The sequence below is a fragment of the Colletotrichum scovillei genome, assembly GCF_011075155.1.
Source record: "Colletotrichum scovillei strain TJNH1 chromosome Unknown Contig00002, whole genome shotgun sequence".
NCBI lineage: Eukaryota > Fungi > Ascomycota > Sordariomycetes > Glomerellales > Glomerellaceae > Colletotrichum > Colletotrichum scovillei.
In genome coordinates, this window is record NW_023336260.1 from 2,831,541 (window position 1) to 2,849,361 (window position 17,821).

The window sequence follows — 17,821 nt, forward strand, 5'->3', positions numbered from 1 at the left end:
GCAATTCCCCTCGAATCACGATCCATCACCTGGGCAAGATTCATGTGCATCACTGAGACACGGCAGCTTCAAATTTGACAGTCGGATACACGATGCCTGGTGTCATCGGTCTTGTAGCAGCCGTGGTAGCCTTTGCCTTTCATTCTGGCGGAGGAGGAGATGGCAGGTGTTCCGTTCTACAGAGGAGAAATTGACCGGGGGTGAACTGCCAAGTGTACAAACGAAATCGAGTCTGATGGATCAAGATCTACTAGGCCAGGGCTATTGCCGGGGGACGTAGGGCGCGAACAGAAAGAGGAGGGGTTGTACCTTGTGGATGATGGTCTGCTGGACCGGCGACATTCAATCGCTTTGGCCGAGACCTTGTGAAGGGAAGCAAACGCTACTGGCAATTTTGTCACGAACGAGTTCTACAAAGTGGCTAGTGGTCGGCAGGGACCGAGAATGCTGGGAATCTGGGAAGCATTGTCTGTGCCATTAGCTCGAGCTGAGGGCGCGGGACTAGGACAGGGGAGGTTTGGCGCTGTTGTGGTGGGGAGCTGAGGCATACGAAGATTCTGACGAAGAAACTGAGGCGCGGGAGTCACAGCCGGCGAGCTCGGGGAGGCGACATATGGGACAAGAATAGAAACTGTGGCTGAGAGGCACCAAGACGCAAGTAAAGGTTGATGACCGACTCAAGCATCTGGTATGATTGTAGAGCGCAAACAAACGGCCGTTACCGTCGAAGGTGCCCAGCCTTACTGCAGCCAAAAAGCAAATGTTTGGAAAATGCCGTCCATGCTTTTTCCTGGTGTGTTGATCGCGTCGGGACATTAGACGATGATAAACAAGGTTCGCCATGGCTTGCTGCTGAAACCTCTGATGAGATTGCATTCTGGTAAGTCAAACTCTGAGCGGGATCGTGGGGTTTGGTGGGCAGCGACTCAGCGTGGCTCTCCCTCGTGTTCACGACGCAATCTTGGTCCAACCGCCGTTTAAATCACGCAATGGCTGACGGGAGGCCGCTGAATCTTCTTTGTCCAACGTTGATGTCGAGATTTTTGGCGTCCGTTCGATTCTCGAGTCCATGCAACGAACGACCCGACCGCAAACAGTGGGGGCCCAGCGCTGTGAGCGTCAAGACGACGAAAGATGCCCCCAACAGCTTTGCTTGGCAGTCATCCGTGTTGGTGCGAAGAGATTTAGCGGCAGAAGCTTGGACGACATTGTTGAACAGGTCTGAATCCCGCGAGAGGTCTGAAGGGAGCGCCCGAATGGTGTTATCGGGCGATAGAGTGAAGTCTCACTCCCCTGCATCCCCATGGTTTCAGGACGACGAAATTGTAGGACAGCCCGTCGTAGTAGGCATTTGTAGCCTCGACTTGAACTCTTCCAGACTCGTGTGCTCAGAAGTGTTGCTTCTGCTGCCAGCAAGGAGCCTTGACGGCTGCCGGGATCCGCTGCACCAGTGTCAACGGTCGGTGACCACGCCGTGTTCCACGTATCCGTACGAATACCAACCGGAGCCAGACATGTCCGTCTGTGGTTGGGTTGCTTGGTGTCACCCCACGTCGTGCCGTTTGCAGGATGGGGGTTGTGTGTACTGCGTAACATTTCGAGGCCGATGTGTTCAACGAGGTAACGACTCGAATACAAGGTGCCAGTGGTTCATCCGACGCTACCTGACCCAAATCCTCGCGCTGTCAATTATTTATTGTCCTGGGGTCGAAACGCGTGCCGAGCGTCAGCTATTCTCGAGTTGGTAGTCAGGATACGGAATAGTTGCGTAGAGAATTCGTCAAATGCCTTCTCCAGAAGGCGGCGTAATTGCACCAATGCAAGGTCGAAAAGGGGCTGGAGAGCATCGAGGTACAATCTACGCCATGGCTGGCATCGAGACAATTTGAGCGGGGAATGATCAAGATGTTGCGAGATTCCCGAAGCCTCTCAAGCATGGCGCTGAAGCAGCCCGTTCAAAACCTGGGGTCCGGTGGAATGTAAAGAGATCAGTTGACAGACGGGCGTTCTCTCATGTCTGTGAATACGGACCGGGCCACAACTCTGCCTGCACCTGCTTTGCTGCGAACGCAGTCATGGTCTTTCGGGTGAGGTAAGCGGACCGAATGGCTCATTTTGTCGGAATGTTGAACATGAGGGAGTTGAGACTGAGAACAGAAGTGTCTTGTTGTTGGAAGAGATGTTATTCATCTTGGATTCTGGAGGGACCGATGCTGGCTGTGTACCGCCACAAGATATGTGGCTAGTGTCTCGTCGCCAAGCCATGCCTCTACTTTGCAAACAGACAAGCTTTGTGGGCACGAACCCTGGGCCGGGAAGTTGTGGGCGGCCCTTCCCTTTTTCGCGATGCATCTCACCAGTCACCACTCACAAGTCATTACTTGCTGTCACTGCCAGTAGTCACGACTCGCTACGCCATACGGAGTACTAACTATGCATGGGTACCTATCGTGCCGGCTATTGATGTTTCGGTCTCTTCCTACGGATACCTCCTGCTGCCCTCAAGTGTCGATCGAAGCAAGAACGATAAGATCTGACGGGCACCTCCTATCTCCAGACTTCGGACCCGGGCGCTCGTCAATCCTGTCACTTGTGTCTCTCCCCCATCTGGAGACCCCAAACTTCATCTGTTGCGCTAGACTCTAGTCCGCATGGAAGCCATTCAAGATCATCATCAATCTCTCGTCTTCTCATGCTTTCGGCTCTGCGGCAGCTAGACTCGGCCCCATAGCGGACATACTGGTCACCAACAACCAATTGCAGTCCTCCTAATCCCCCTCAATCCTGGTCTATCTTATCGTTCAGATTCGTCGGCCAAGATAAGCCATCTTCAGCAACCCTCGACTCTTCGAATTTACTCACCGGGCCTCTCCTATTTTGCCTCCCGTGTTGCAGGTTCACGGACTAACAGAAACCTGGGACGCATGTCTGGGTGGCCAATCCCTGCTTGCTATCAGCACGGATGGTACTCTGCAATGCGTCCACTCAAAAAAGTATGCCTCCTTTTTGCATCGTGGGGTGATACCCTTTGCCAAAGAATCAGAGAAAAAAAAAGGGCAAAAATCAGCGTTGTCTTGGAGAAGCACGTCAAGCCCTGACCTACGGGCTACGGCCTCCGCAACTATCGCCTGACTGCCTCCATAGTGACCAACAAGTATCCAGAATCATTGCCCATTCGAAATTCGCCATTGGACAGATCAGCCCGGAACACCCGAACTTTGCCTCCCAGTTCTTCTTCTAGCTTACTTCGAGAGCTCCAGTTCCCCTTGCCGAACCTATCCCAAACGGCTGTCAAGTGCCGGCCACCTTCCGAACCACACCAGTCCCGCCATCAAGGACGCGTCGGTGGGCCATCAAAGGCTCTTCAATGCCGCGGTTCTTATCTTGATCGCTCCATGTCCCCCACCTACACCAGTTTCGCGTCAGGACTTGGTGTGTGCTCTGCAAAAGCCCACGACTGAGGCTGTATCTAGACTCCAGAAATCTGGGTATTCCGCGGTCCGCCGTCTGTCGCGCCCTGATAAGGGTTCCTCCACTTTCCGCAATGAATATTACTACTCGGCTTGCCACTACATGTTCTGGCTGCTTCGTGGATCTCTCAGTCTCATCCCCTCATAATTTACCAGTGCTTTGAGCATCTGCTCGTCTCTGCCGGTTTCCCGCCCACGAACCTTTCCCTCGTCCACCATTCCCAGTCCATTTTCGGGGAAAGCAATGAGCTGTCGGTGAACTAGATCCAATATCATCACCAACCTCACGGGAATCACCACAGTCCAATGATGGCTATATTCGAGACCAAAAGCGACATTTCGTCGACTGGCGGGGAAAAGAAGTCGGCAACCGATGTCGAGCGAGGCTTCTTGGGGGATGATCATGCCGTTCACCAGGCTGACTTCGCAACCGGAACCAGCACCTACGCGAGACTGCAAAGGCTGGCGGGCAAGCTTGGTGTCGAGCAGAGAGGTATCGAGAGGGTCCCCGAAGACGAACGAATCAACGATGCCGTCGCCAACGTCGGAACGTTGGTAAGTCCAGCTTGATGGCTGCGCTCATTCCGCCAGGAAACCATCCTGACCCTTCTACAGTGGTGCTCTGCCAACATGGTAGTCTCATCCTTTGCCATTGGTGTTTTGGCTATTCCAGTCTTCAGTCTCGGATTTGTTGATACGGCTTTGACCATCGTCTTTATCAACTTTCTAGGGGTCTTACCGGTCTGCTTCTTCTCGACTTTCGGCCCCACATTCGGTTTGCGACAAATGGTCTTGTCCCGTTACTGGTTCGGTTTCTACGCTGTCAAGCTGAGTATGTGACTATCTGCCAAATCGCCGTGGCCTTACTGACTGGTTGAACCAGTTGCCATCTTCAATATCCTTGCCTGTCTAGGGTGGTCGGCAGTCAACACCATCGTCGGTGCACAACTCTTCCATGCGGTTAACAACAACATGCCTGGGTGGGCTGGTATCCTCGTTATTGCCATCTCGACTCTAATGATTTGCACCTTCGGCTACCGAATCGTCCACACCTACGAGCGATTCTCTTGGATCCCCTGCGCCATCATCTTCCTCATCGTTCTCGGCGTCTTTGCGCACTCGGGCAAGTTCAACAGCATGCTGCCCATGAGCACTGGCCCGTCAGAGGCGGGCTCTGTCCTCTCCTTCTCTGCCAGCGTTTACGGCTTCGCGACGGGTTGGACATCCTACGCGGCCGATTACACGTGCTACTACCCGGCGTCCACTTCCAGGATGAAGGTCTTCCTCGTCACCTTCTGCGGCCTCTTCTTCACCCTGTGCTTCACCGAGTTGCTGGGAGCCGCCGTCATGACTGCCAGCGTCACCGACCCCACGTTTTCCGACGCCTACGCCAACTCTGGAATCGGAGGTCTTTTGGCAGCCGTTCTGGTCACCAAGCTGGGTGGCTTTGGCCAGTTCTGCCTCGTCATCCTCGCCCTTTCGATCATCGCCAACAACTGCCCCAACATCTACTCGGTCTCGCTCTCTCTGCAGGTCCTGTCCAGAAAGACCGAGCGTATCCCCCGATTCATCTGGGTCTTTGTCGGCACTGGCATTTACATCGCCATCAGCATTCCGGGCTACGACCACTTCGAATCCTGGCTCGAGAATTTCATGCTCATCATCGCGTACTGGCTCGCCATCTACGAGGGCGTCAGTCTCACTGATCACGTCGTTTTCCGTCGCGGCATCAGAGGGTACGACATCAGCGACTGGGATACGCCTTCGCGCCTGCCCCCTGGGTTCGCTGCTATCGTGGCTTTCTTGATGGGCGTCATGGGTGCCGTGCTCGGCATGTCACAAAGCTGGTTCACCGGTCCCATTGGCAAGCTTGCTGGCGGAAGCTTTGGCGGTGATATTGGCTTTGAATTAGCCTTCTCTTTTGCGGCAGTCTCTTACGTGGTGCTGCGTACAGTCGAGAAGAAGTTCTTCAAGAGATAGCCAGCTGGTCGCACAGCGAGCGGGCTGAGTGAGCGAGTGGGTGTATGATATCGATCTGTGGGTTGTATATACTTGAAGTGTAGGCGTATATGGTGTTGGGAGGCGTCCGAAGGACTTTGAGTTGCGATTTTGGTTGAAGAATAACTCCATTTTACCTGGGAGTTGCAAGGGCAACTTGATTGTTGGTCTTTGAAAGTAAAAAAGCTTGCTGTTCAATTTGAATAAATTCACCTACCAACACGTTAATAAAAGTGTCGTTGAAGAGGATAGCGTGCCAAGCAATTGCTTCATCTAGTTCCCGGAACTCTAAGTTTAGCTACATAATTGTGGATCAACTTCATCTGCAAACCCACGCGAGACTGAAATTTGGACGAGCGCGTACTAGTGTAGGTTGGATTGATCAGAAATCAGATTTTGCTCAATGCGCAATCGAGTATGGTATCTACTCAATGAACTAGAGTGAGGGGGATATAGGTCGTGTCAAAGCCATCAGTACCGCTACTATGCCGTGTTCTTCCTCAAGCCAGTCGGCTGGTTTGCTCGTTTAAATCCCTCACTTCAAAGTCCCAGTTGTGAGACTTCAGGCTACCAAGCCCAGCTGGGCGAGCTTATTCTTCGCAGTCTATAGCAGACAAGAAGCTCCCAGATAATGATGGTTTATCGAATATCCATCTCTCTCGTCCTACCTTGCGCTAATCGGATAGAGACTGCCACGAGTACAGGGCAAAACTAGACGACTTTCTCAAGTAATTTATTTCTTCACCAACCTACTGCAAGAAAGCGGAAAGAAAAAGAGAGAAAAAGATCGTCCGCCCCTCGATCATTTGTAGGAATCGAACCCACAAGCCGCAGCTGACGGCACGCTCACCCACAAAGATATCTAAGACACGGATGACCCCGGAAAAGCCAGGCGTGCAACTACTCAGCCAACTGCACCGGCATAGTTGGCTGAGGTGGTTGCACGCGAGGCCCCTGGTTCAAGAGAACCGGCGAGTCGTTTGGTCTAAGACCTGAGCGAAAATTCTGGGGGCGAGGGGGATGAGCCCCTGATGGTGTTGGGCCCTTTAGGGACGACAGGTTGAGTATCTGCCATGGCGCCGTATGGACTTGTCCAGTCATCAAACAGTCTCTTCGGCATGGTGCTATGGATTTTTTTCTTGCGGCTCATTCCGCTCAGTATTCTGTATCAAAATGGGAGAGGGAAACACATTCTTGTCCCAGCCCAGTTGACGATGTTCATTCAGCTCCAGTACCACGCGTCGAAGTCGAGATCCGTTTCGGCCCAACGATTAACACAGTTTGAGCCGTCCCTTGGATCTTCTCAGCTGGCTCAGAATGAGTTAAGGTTGTATTCCTCTTGTTGAGAGTTCGTTGGAAATCAAAGTTATCGGCATTTCTTGATGGCAGCAGGAGCCAATGCTCACTTTATCCGAGTAATTGTCTTAGACGACGAGAAATTTCGCATGAGGTTTGTCATGTGGCCGGCCACCTCGCAAGGCAGATCCAGGGGTTGACGCAAGATCTCACCGAGAAAAACAGACACCGGGATGGAAACGGCCATGTCAACTGCGAAACCTGCGAAGCTGAGACGGTTGTAGACTTTGGACACCTGGCTCACGAAGGACTGGCTGGAGAGTATGATGGATGGCATTGACAAATGGATTCTAAGGGAATATGCAGATGTACAACTATGACCAATTAAGGCACTAGAGATCCTCATCAGCATGACAGTCAGAATCTCCCCCCGTCGCCGCGCATCACTCTCCGGAGCTTCCATCTTCCATCCAAGACGGGCACCGCGGCATGGGAGTAGCGGCGTACCCATTGCCGCCTTACGAGGCCGTCTCTCGCAGGTCGACGAACGCATCTTTCTTATCGTTACGATACAACGGAGCAGCATGTACAGTGTAGCATAAGAAAGAATTACTGGCTTGGTAGGTTCCTTCAAGTTACATTCGCTCCTCACTTGGCTCGAAGAGGGGGCGATTGGGAAGTAGTGGGCGAGCATCTGATGGCTGCTAGTGTTTCAGCAATAGGTCGAAGGGTTTAGAATCGAACGTCAAGTCCAACAGCCACGAGGCGGTGAACAGTCAGAACTCTAGATAAGTGAGCTTCGATCCATGAGTAAGTTGGCGATAGGTCAAGTTGGCTGCACGCCATGTTCACGATTCAGGTACATTGTAACATGGCACTTTAAAAGACCAATAATCTATGCAAGTACGTATATTCGGTGGATAATGCATCTGCCCTAGCAAGACGTTGTTAAGTATCCCGTCCGCGGCATGAGATATGTATGCTTTTTACTCCTGAATACGCCTGAAAAAAATGTAGACCCGGGAAGATGCCGCCATCGCCCAAAAACCAAGCTCCGTATGACTTGAAGAGCCTTTTAACTACATGCCTTCTCTGAATGCAAAATGCGACCTCAGTTACCTCCCCACCATCCTAACTCATCCATCATAGCATGCTTTGTGACAGCAGAGTAGCGTTCAATTGATGTTCGTCCACGCTGCAGTCACCCCAATCGATGGGTCATGCTTCCTTTGATTGTCAAGACTCTTCGTCAGATGAACGGAATCGAGCTGGAAGTTTCCTTTGCCTAGAAGTGCGTTTGAGACCAACAATGTCGTCATCGTCGTCGTCATCATCATCATCGGAGTCTGAACCAACGCCAGGCATCTTAAAGCTGGACTCGCTGTCGTTCACCTCCAAAGGTCCAAGGACCCTTTTTTGCATCCGCTTCCTCCGGGATGATGGAGTGAGAGTGAGGGGCTCTTCATCCGAGTCCACGACAGCATCCGATTCGGTAGGTAAGCGACGCGCTCTTGACACAGATGTGCGACCACCCCGAGATGCCCCACGAGCTGTGATCGAATTTCCCTCAGCCCTCCGTCGACCTCTAGACCGCGAAGGAGTCGCGTCGATCTCTGCCTCAGCTTCGTCCACGTCCATAGGATCCTCAACAGACTGACCAAGAGCAGACGTTGTAAACTTGCGGCCCCGTGCAGACCTCGAAGGCTGGCTCAAGTCAACCGAGATCGTGCCACCCTCTGCTTCAGGATTCCGGGTGAGAAGCGGACTGGCGCGAATCTCATTTTCAACGTGCTCCACCTCTTGTGGCTTTTCCACGGCTGGGCTCGGCGGACGAGGATTCTTCGGCGGGCGTCCGCGCCTCTTTTTCGGAGGCGGCGTATCAACTGCTGATTTCTCGGGGTTTGCCGAAGTCTTTGCAGTTGTTTGAGAATTGCTAACACCGTGAGAACTAGTGGGACGTGCCCGTCCACGCTTACGAGGGGTTGCTCGCTGGGAACCATCTGCTTCCGAGTCTGAGGGTATGATAGAACCCATTGATCTGACGCGTTGTATTCCGCTTCGGCGACGAGATACGGCTGGCCGCTTCCCCTTGGCTCGCCCTTCAGCATTCTCTTCTGATTCCAAGGACGGATGAAAGTCCTCATCCTCATCATCGCTCTTCGCGACGCGCTTGCGCTTCCGGCTTGCATTCGGCGCCGTGTCAACGTCTGCTAAAGCTTCGTAATCGTCTATCGTCACCTGTGGCGCCTCTTTCCGAGCTCCTGTGCGAACGCTCTTCGCAATTTTCGCCGTGGCGAGTTTCTGGGCAGCTGATTTCTGCGTGCCATTGACTGTCTTTCGGCGTCCGCCTCGACCACGTTTGACCGGTATTACTCCTTCTTCTGGTCCAGACTCTGCGTCTCCTTCAATGTCAGCCTTCTCCTTGATCATCTTCTTAGTAAGATTAGGGAAGTTTTCGCCGTAGTTAAAGAAAAGCTCCTCTCCAGCCTTGATGTTGCGAGTTGCCGAAAATCGGATACGGTATTCGCCATTTACGTAGAGAATGCCGGGCTGAACGTTGGCATTTTCTACAGCATGGTTGATGTAGCGACTGAGATTGCCGTAGATAGCAGCATCGACCCAGATGCCTTCGTAATCTAAGAGACTGAACACATATGATGTGCTCTTCTCTACAGAGAAAGCCTCGCCGCGGCGTGCCTCTCTTCTGACTCCTTCATCTGCCACGATGAGCTCGCCCGTGTACTCAATCACGAATTCGTCCTGTGCGATGTCTTCTGCAGTGAAGAGACCGTAGCCACAGCCTTCCAACTGACTCTTGCCAAGGACGACTGCTTTGCTGACACCTCGTTGGATGGCGGTATTCTGGCAGCCGGTCTGGAAGAGCGCGTCGTCGTGTCGGTTTTCAGGATCGGCTCGCTCAACAGCACCGCAGCTTCCGCAAAGGTCGGGATCGCACTCGCGATTCAACTGTACGCAAATACAAGGACGGCCCTCCTTCTGTTTCTGCAAACACGTTTTGCCGCTGCCATGGCAGCCGCAACCTGTAAATTTCCAAGCGCAACACTCCTCCGTGCAACGACAGAAGCGCTCACACAAAATGTCGTTCAGCGCACATGGGCAGTCGTTTTCTTTCGAGCAAGGGCCTTCGTGATGGCATGGATCGTTGGATGGCCGGACCTTGGTATCATGAGAGTTGGTCTCTGCCTGCCAGTCGCCCAAGAGCATCTTTCTCTTGCGATCGTACCAAGGAAAGTTTTTGACCCTCGGCGGATCAATCGTTTCAATGGGCGGAAGCCTGATGTCCAGAGATTGCAGATGGCGATGTACGTCCCGGCAATCTCTATTGAGAATCTCAGCAGTAGCGCATTGAGCCTTGACTCGGACCTTGTTATGATCCAAGATCGTGAACAAGCTGCGTAGTAAGAGAGTCTCATCTTTGGTCCATGGCTTCCCCTGCGCATCAGCGCTGCCGGTACCGTAGATCTGGAAGCACTGTCTTTCGCACGGCGGGGGAGGCTCCAGCGGCTCTACCGGATCACTAGAGGATACCGTGCGATTTGCTGAGAACATACGCCCGTACATGCCGATGCAATCCATAGAGAAATTGCGCTTGTGGTTCTCAATGCTGTAGTCTCCATGCTCGCACGAATTGCTGTAGCATATGAGACAGCCCATAACCGTGTGGGTTTCGATCCATTGCTCCAAAGAATCGACCTTTTCGCTGTCGTCTTGCCCACCCTTTGCTGTCTTCTTCGATTCGACAATCTCATCGACGGACTTGTCAAGCTTCAGAACGTCGCGGAGGAGGATTTCCTTTCCTTTTGGAGCGTCATGGTAAAAGACTTGGTCAAATGCCTCCGTGAACACCCTTGCAGCTTTCAAGGCCCTTGGCGTAGTCGCGGCCATATTGTCGTCGCTGTGCAGGTTGACTAGACTCGTCTTTTGCTGTGGCGTGATAGCATCATCGGAATTTGAACTTGCCATGTGGCGAATCAGGGTAGTTCGATTACAGTTGTCGATAGCGATCTTTCTGAGCCAGGAGTCCAAGAATAGTGATAGCGTCGCAGTCCTTTCCTTTTTGATTGTCCGGGCGACCCGTTGGTCACGGCTGCCGAGAGTCTCGAATCCACAGCTCTTGTCCATTCTCTCCAGCTCACCAAGCCAGAGATTGTAGTCCCGCTCCTCGTCAGGGTCGAGGTCTCGAATGACGGGCACGAACTTCAGCATCGAATTGGGGGACAGAACATTCTTGATGATTTCCGTATGATGGAAACGATACCTGGGCACGGCAGGCTTGTCAGACTTGACGCACACTGGGAGGTAGTGCGTAGCTCTGAGAGTGTCCACCTTTCTCCCACGGAAATGTTGCTTTAGAGAGGTTAGTCACGTGCATATTTTGAAAGCAGTGAAGTCTTCAGGATGCCCGAAAACAACGATTTTGACTCACTTTGGCCCGGATTGTCATGGTTATGCCCGTTTTCTCAGCATCAGCCGGGGCCAGTTTAACATCAGCAAAGTAATCTATGCCGGTTTTGACGCGCGTCTCGACAGGTTTGGTAGACCTGAGAGCGTAGAGGCACAGTTGCGAATGTACATTGCTGATATCGGCTGAGTAACCCCGCAGCGAGGTAATGATTTGCCGGACATCAGAAACGTCCTTTTTCGGGGTCTGCTTCTTGGAGATGGCGGCTTGCTTGGGAGACTGATGGCTCGAGGGTCGCGTAGATGACGGCGGCGTCACCTGTTGAGGCGTTTTCAACGACGCCTCATGTCGCGGCGGTCGAGGCATCTCGCCGTTTAGGCCGTCCTCCAGGTCGATTGATGAGACCGAAGGTTGAACGGATACTGGCGGTGGCGAAGGATCCAGAACTGAGGCGGCATTGCTGGAAGCGGCGGTTGAGCCGCCGCTCGGGTCCGAAAGGCTATGCGCAAGGCCCAGAGAAAAACCCGGAGGGCCTTGACTCTCAACCTTGGTTCTGAGGGGTGGCGCACGATCGGCATCCAATTGGTGATGAATGGAGGATCGTGATACGGGACTTGAGTTGAGGGTTAGATCGATGATATCGATCTTTTTCCTGGATTCTTCTTGATCGCGAAACGGTGGCTCAGCCTGAGCGCGGTTCATGTAGTGGGTGGGGGCGGGATCGGTGTTGAGTGGGAGAAATCTGGCGTAGTCGATGTAGGGACCTTTTCGCGAAGGATGGTCCCGGTCGGACCCAGCGCGGAAGGGGGACATGTCGAAGGACACTTCAAGTGATTAAGGCAGGGGCGCAAAGAAAGCGACGGTGGCGGCGCCTTCTTTCCCCGTCTCTGATGGCCTCTGCTACGTCCTCCTCACTTGCGTGCGCGAACACAGACAAAGACACGGTCGCTCACCATGCCCTCTTTCCCCGTTGTCAGCGTAAGCAAAGCCTGTAAACATTGACTATGGAAATACCATGCTAGGCCGTCACAATAATGAGCCGCTGGTGAAGTCAAGTCAAATTAAAAAAAGTTGAGGGTTGATGGCGATAAAAAAAAGGGAGTGGCGGTCCACGAAGATCACGAAAGTGGACTTTGTGAGATGAGGTTGATGATGAGAGAAGATGAGATATTGTGAGACGCGTTGGTGAACTGCGAGGCTAAGCGCGTTCATGAAAGGAAAGAGTTGGAGGGAGAGATTGCAAGGCACTAGGCCGAAACTGGGGCGGGGAGCAGGGATTGCGCCTCAAGCTATTTGCAATCCCGGCTCAGATATTGTCTGGCTCCTTCTTTTTCCGTGCGTTGCGGCCTGTCGCAACAATCTCTAAAGACTTTGACTGTCGGGTAAGAGATGCCAATGGAGATTGTCTCTTTCCCAAATCTTTTTCTTAGAGACTCACCAAGTTTCAGTTCCTAATTCGATGTGTTGCGGCGGAACATGCTATGATTGTGACCACGTCTCAAGCAGGTACTTACCAAGCTGGATAACTAAGGGACTATTGTCTTCAAGCGTTGAAGTTACCTGAGTACCTCGGCAACTTGCTTAATCACACTACCTACCACGATACTAATCGGGGATGTCAATTATCTGTTCCAACTGTTATATCTTGACTCCTTGAGCTAACTTGTTGAGTTTCGGGTTCAACACAGAGGGGAACCGTGCACAGGACTCTAACGTCTGCGTGTCAATTTCCACCTTGGTTGAGTGTCTCGCAAAGAGAGGCAGAACGTTATTACCGCGCAGATAGTAAGTACACTTCTATAACAGCCTTGTCTCTACGAGGTACCGCAGGCAATGCACTTGACCAGCTCATTTCACACATTAGTAGACATACAAAGAATAATTCCTCTAATTGTCGCAAGTCGACTCAATCAATTCAAGACCACTAGTGCAAAATTGCGAGAGGGCAAGTTGCATAGCTGAGACCTTGACAGGTAAATAGCCCGGACTTGCATTGCGGAGTTCAACACTCAAAGACGTCAACCCTGGCAAGCACGCGATTGACAGACAAATTTGATATCCTCTCTTCACGCAACCCTTCATTTATATCTTTAGTCAAGTACACTGTACAGTTCGAATAACAATATTCCAACTCGTTTCGACTTCCTCATAAGAAGATAGGAGAACTTGACATTCGAAGAGCGAAATCAATGGGGACCTTGAATGAAGAAATGGCCAATTTTTTGAATTTGTTCCTTTCTCTATGCATACCGCTGGGCAACTCTCCGTTATTGAAGCTTGCGACAGCTGATAGTGATAAGTTAATCACATCATGGTATGCTGTTGGATCAGGTACTGGGTTTTTTGCTTTTTGACCGAATCCAATGAGGTTATTACTTTCATGGCGACGCAAGAACTCAGCCTTTGAATATGTTCTTGGTAAGTGCAATGTCGATATCTCGTCGGTAGTGAATTGGGATCTTGTGCTTGCTACCCTAGATAAGATAGTATTTAACAATGGAAGGTACGGGAGACGATGATTGATGCTGAGTCATGCTACCGGCAATCATGGATAAGACTGGAGTACCTTATCCATAAGATAGCTAGCTAGTGGAGGTATTGTAGTGTAAAAACCCCTGGCAACCGGATAGGATTAATCCGGCCATGATGCTGCTGAAGCAGAAGAGGTGTGTTTGGAGATTGGAAGAACGGACCAACGGGAGAAGGCGGCGCTAAGGAATGGTTCGCGCAGTCAAAGAGGAATCGATGAAATCATCGCACATTACACGGCCAAGCACAGTCGGCCTAGCCTCCAAATGCCTGGAGCAGGCCGTGCCGAAGCGGACGGCATGCGGCGCTAGCATCATAAACCTTGGACGACAATTTGATTTGATGTGTCCACTGGCGAAATGGAGAGTTTTGAGGGCGAGCTTGTCCTATCTTGAGGAATGTCTTTGCTTATGATGTAAGGTAGTTCTTGTCCATGAGTTCGACGGCCTTGAGGATGGGCAAAAACGAACTTGCGTACTTACTTGGGCATTGAAGCAGGACTTTGGGTAGTGATGGGAATTGAGAGTTGATGGTCCCTCATACCTTAACCGCACGAATGCCCAGATGGCAGTCAAAAGGTTAAAAGAGCTAAGACGGACCAACCCATGATCCATCCCAGCCCACCTGCGTGCTGCTCAGTTCAATAGTCCAACCCCCGTCGGGACCTGCAGCTGGCCTGGTAATGGGAACAGATAGGCATGGGTTGATGGGTCCTTTCTTGCAGCTTGCGTCGAAAGCTTGCTGTCTTCCTCATCCCAACTTCCCAAGTCGGTCCCCTAGAGCCCGGCCATCCGTTTCATGAACCCACATTGGGCGAAGGGTTCGTAGAGACGGCGCCATCCCGGAGGGCGATCATCATGGCTGTGTTTTTTGTAATTCGAATGGGGAATATGTCTGGCACTGCCTGTCCTTCTTTCTCCCAACCACGGCAGGCCGCACGCATGGATTGCTCGGTGTCAGGTCACTTAGCAGGTCTTCGTCTGCACTTTTCAGCTAACGTAGGCCGGGCTAGACCGCAAAGAGGAGTGACTTTGAACAGAGCTTTGGGGATTGTAGCTTTTGACAACGATGACAAGCTGATTGCAGCTGGAAAAGCACCCCGTCAATACCTTTGATGTGGGGCACTTGTCTTGTATCCGCGCAGGCCTGCAGGCACCAGGTTAGCTGGGTGACGCTGCGAACAACGCCAAACAGTCGAGCTAAAGACACAGATGACGTCGTCAGCGCGAAAGAGGCACCGAGGGGGAGGAGCATTCAAGGGGGGACGGCACACATACTCTCCCCGCCAGACCGTCACCTCTCCCACTGGGGACCTACCTCTTACTGCGTACCTTAGTTACGAAGTACGCGCACCTTGTGTTGTCCGTCCCGTCACCTCAAAGTCCCGTCACCTCCGCAACAACCTAACCTCCCCTTGCCTTACGCAGTAGACCACACCACTGGGCCCTTTCCGGCGCCTACATATAAACACCCGGCCTCGCTTCATCCCCAGGGCCCCTATGACCCGACTTCCATTTGATCTCTTCCCACTCATACCCCTTGTCACACCCCGCGATACCCTGCTTCTCAGCGCATCACTGCATTGAAGCTTCATTTTCCTAGATACACAGATCCGTTGTCTACAACGACTTCGTACCGCCAACGCCGTCTTACCACCGCCACTACAGTCAATCAACGTCACTTCCGACATCATGCATCGCACATACTCCATGCGCCAGTCGAGGGCGCCCACCGCCTCGCAGATCCAGGTATGCGCCTAATTCCATGACAATCTTCGATATATGGTACGATACTCACCATGCTCGTAGAACCCGCCTCCGCCGCCTTCTTCCACCAAGTCTGGTCGCCTGTTCAAGGGAGGATTCGGTAAGTAGTCTTTTCTCCATCGCTTGCCACCTTTGCGCCGTGCCATTTCCCATCTTTGGAACTTGGGAAGCGCGATGGGCTAACAAGTCAATCTAGGCCATGCTCTCCGCCACAAGTCAGCCGGTGCCTTCGGCCCAGACCTCGCAAAGAAGCTGTCCCAGCTGGTTAAAATGGAGAAGAATGTCATGCGCAGTCTCGAGCAGGTAGCGAGAGAGCGTATGGAGGTTGCTGTAAGTCGTCCGAAGATACCATCGTCCCGTCATGCATCTGCTGACTTAATTCCCTAGCAACAACTCTCCATTTGGGGCGAGGCTTGCGACGAAGATGTATCTGATGTAACCGACAAGCTCGGAGTTCTACTCTACGAAATCGGCGAACTCGAGGACCAATACGTCGACCGTTATGACCAATATCGTGTTACGATCAAGAGCATTCGTAACATTGAAGCTTCCGTCCAACCCAGCCGAGACCGTGAGCTCCACCCTATGCTAGACACATGCGGTATCGTTGCCCAACTAACATGAACCTTAGGCAAGCAAAAGATCACCGACCAGATCGCTCAGCTCAAGTACAAGGAGCCCAACTCCCCCAAGATTGTCGTTCTTGAGCAGGAGCTGGTGCGTGCTGAGGCTGAATCTTTGGTCGCAGAGGCTCAGCTGTCCAACATTACGCGCGAGAAGATCAAGGCTGCCTACACCTACCAATTTGATGCCCTGAGAGAGCATTGCGAGAAGGTTGCCATTGTCGCCGGTTACGGAAAGCACCTGCTCGAGCTGATTGACGACACCCCTGTCACTCCCGGAGAGACTCGTGCAGCCTATGACGGATATGAGGCTAGCAAGGCCATCATCCAGGATTGCGAGGATGCTTTGACCAACTGGGTCACATCCCAAGCTGCTGTGTCTTCCAAGCTGTCAACTCGTGCACGCACTTTGTCAACGCGCCGCAGAAATAACATCAGAGCACGTGCTGAGGGTGGTCACGACCTTTCGGGGCAAGATGTTCCGTTGAATGACGACTCGTCGTGGACGCGGGCCCACAACAAGGAGACTGAGTACAGCGACGAGGACGAGGAGGAGGACGACATCCACCACTCTGCCGTTGGTACCGATGATGGTCTCGGCGGCGAGACGAGAGGCCGTCAGCACGAGAGCGTCGTCGCATAAGATAACGATCGCATGTCTCTGGACCTGAGTCAACCCCTCCTGCTGTTGATATCGGACGGCATTGAGCACATAGCTCGTAATGGCAGTAATGTTCGGGTTTTGGCAAAAGCCAAGGAAAGCGTTTGGTGCAGGTGTTTTGGAATCGGTGCCTCGGTAATCTAGTCGAGGTCGACTTGCTACGGTGAAATAGGATGGAATTTTATGGTTTAAAATAGTGCCTTATTTTCAGCTCTTAATGCCCAGTATTCCATACCCAAACGATACACTGCATACATGCTGCGTGATGCTTCATGGAGTTCGGATGTTCCGCGCCAGTAATCGTGAGCGCTTCACAATTCGTTCCACCCCGGATACAGCCGCGCAAATGATCAATCACCTTCGAGACCTATACGACAACGTCGGCGTATGGATTCCGACTCCCGATCTGACTCGCAAACTCCTCTACTTCAATCTTCACAATGTACTGCCCAGGCACCACGACCAAGCCTAGGTACCGGGATGTCATGTCCATCGTGACCGAAGCGGTTCCTTCTGTAGCCTTCTTTGCAGCTTCAGCCCGCTGCTGCGCCGATGGCTGTCGATATTCGTAGGTGTGAGCCAGTACTACATTGCGATCCTATAGATTTGAAGTTGGGCTTGATTAGCAAAACGATCTTGACGAAGGGAGCCCATAAGAGGAGGAGGAGGTTAGGATTGGAGGGGTGGTAACTTACCGGATCGGTGCACTTGAATTGGCCAAGGAACATACGGCCATCAGTAGCCAGGACGCGCAGGTTCTTGTTGAGAAGCGAAGTCAGGAAATCTCTTCCCTCCTGTTTGTCCATGGCGACTGGTTGACGGCAATGTTGAACATTGCTTTCCAGGCGTCGGGGAGAGTGAAGGTTCTCTGCAAGGATAGGATGGCGCATAGACGGCGCAGGTGCGAACAGTCCCCTTTGGCGGCGATTAATAGCGGGTGAAGTTCGTGCCCCGCCGCTTACATCTGCACCCAATCGATAAGCATTGATACAGACGCCTCTAGTGGAGGCAAGCGCGTCATGACCTTAAGCTCCCATGTCAAATGGCTTACAGGC

General features: G+C 52.3%; 4 protein-coding genes across 4 annotated transcripts; 2 read left to right on the forward strand and 2 right to left on the reverse strand.

Annotated features, from left to right (window-relative positions):
* The first annotated feature begins 3,053 nt into the window (after positions 1–3,053).
* HER10_EVM0008824 (NCS1 nucleoside transporter) lies at positions 3,054–5,618 on the forward strand. The gene is made up of 3 exons (XM_035478333.1): positions 3,054–4,025; positions 4,086–4,302; positions 4,354–5,618. Exons 1-3 carry the CDS (start codon positions 3,777–3,779, stop codon positions 5,448–5,450), a joined length of 1,563 nt encoding a protein of 520 aa, XP_035337480.1. The 5' UTR covers positions 3,054–3,776; the 3' UTR covers positions 5,451–5,618.
* A 2,382-nt stretch (positions 5,619–8,000) lies between these two features.
* HER10_EVM0005152 (putative SET domain-containing protein) lies at positions 8,001–12,324 on the reverse strand (the record flags this gene model as incomplete). Its single annotated transcript, XM_035474776.1, has 3 exons — positions 11,212–12,324; positions 8,241–11,132; positions 8,001–8,129 (listed from the first exon to the last, which is right to left on the reverse strand). The coding sequence occupies exons 1-3, from the start codon at positions 11,998–12,000 to the stop codon at positions 8,001–8,003; spliced, it is 3,810 nt and encodes a 1,269-aa protein (XP_035337184.1). The 5' UTR covers positions 12,001–12,324.
* A 2,684-nt stretch (positions 12,325–15,008) lies between these two features.
* Positions 15,009–17,003, forward strand: HER10_EVM0002880 (sphingolipid long chain base-responsive protein LSP1). Its single transcript, XM_035472573.1, has 5 exons — positions 15,009–15,464; positions 15,525–15,582; positions 15,679–15,812; positions 15,870–16,053; positions 16,114–17,003. The coding sequence occupies exons 1-5, from the start codon at positions 15,408–15,410 to the stop codon at positions 16,746–16,748; spliced, it is 1,068 nt and encodes a 355-aa protein (XP_035337004.1). The 5' UTR covers positions 15,009–15,407; the 3' UTR covers positions 16,749–17,003.
* On the reverse strand, positions 16,983–17,694 carry HER10_EVM0000039 (LSM domain-containing protein). The gene is made up of 2 exons (XM_035469836.1): positions 17,462–17,694; positions 16,983–17,364 (listed from the first exon to the last, which is right to left on the reverse strand). The coding sequence occupies exons 1-2, from the start codon at positions 17,654–17,656 to the stop codon at positions 17,134–17,136; spliced, it is 426 nt and encodes a 141-aa protein (XP_035336769.1). The 5' UTR covers positions 17,657–17,694; the 3' UTR covers positions 16,983–17,133.
* Between the last annotated feature and the right edge of the window lie 127 nt (positions 17,695–17,821).

Excerpts from the sequence above, each read along its gene's own strand:
- HER10_EVM0008824 (XM_035478333.1), top strand. The coding sequence starts at position 3,777 with ATGATGGCTATATTCGAGACCAAAAGCGACATTTCGTCGACTGGCGGG. Across the intron at positions 4,026-4,085 it reads TCGCCAACGTCGGAACGTTG|TGGTGCTCTGCCAACATGGT; the intron begins GTAAGTCCAGCT and ends ACCCTTCTACAG. Across the intron at positions 4,303-4,353 it reads TTTCTACGCTGTCAAGCTGA|TTGCCATCTTCAATATCCTT; the intron begins GTATGTGACTAT and ends TGGTTGAACCAG.
- HER10_EVM0002880 (XM_035472573.1), top strand. The coding sequence starts at position 15,408 with ATGCATCGCACATACTCCATGCGCCAGTCGAGGGCGCCCACCGCCTCG. Across the intron at positions 15,583-15,678 it reads CCTGTTCAAGGGAGGATTCG|GCCATGCTCTCCGCCACAAG; the intron begins GTAAGTAGTCTT and ends AAGTCAATCTAG. Across the intron at positions 16,054-16,113 it reads CGTCCAACCCAGCCGAGACC|GCAAGCAAAAGATCACCGAC; the intron begins GTGAGCTCCACC and ends CATGAACCTTAG.
- HER10_EVM0000039 (XM_035469836.1), bottom strand. The coding sequence starts at position 17,656 with ATGCGCCATCCTATCCTTGCAGAGAACCTTCACTCTCCCCGACGCCTG. Across the intron at positions 17,365-17,461 it reads AATTCAAGTGCACCGATCCG|GATCGCAATGTAGTACTGGC; the intron begins GTAAGTTACCAC and ends TCAAATCTATAG.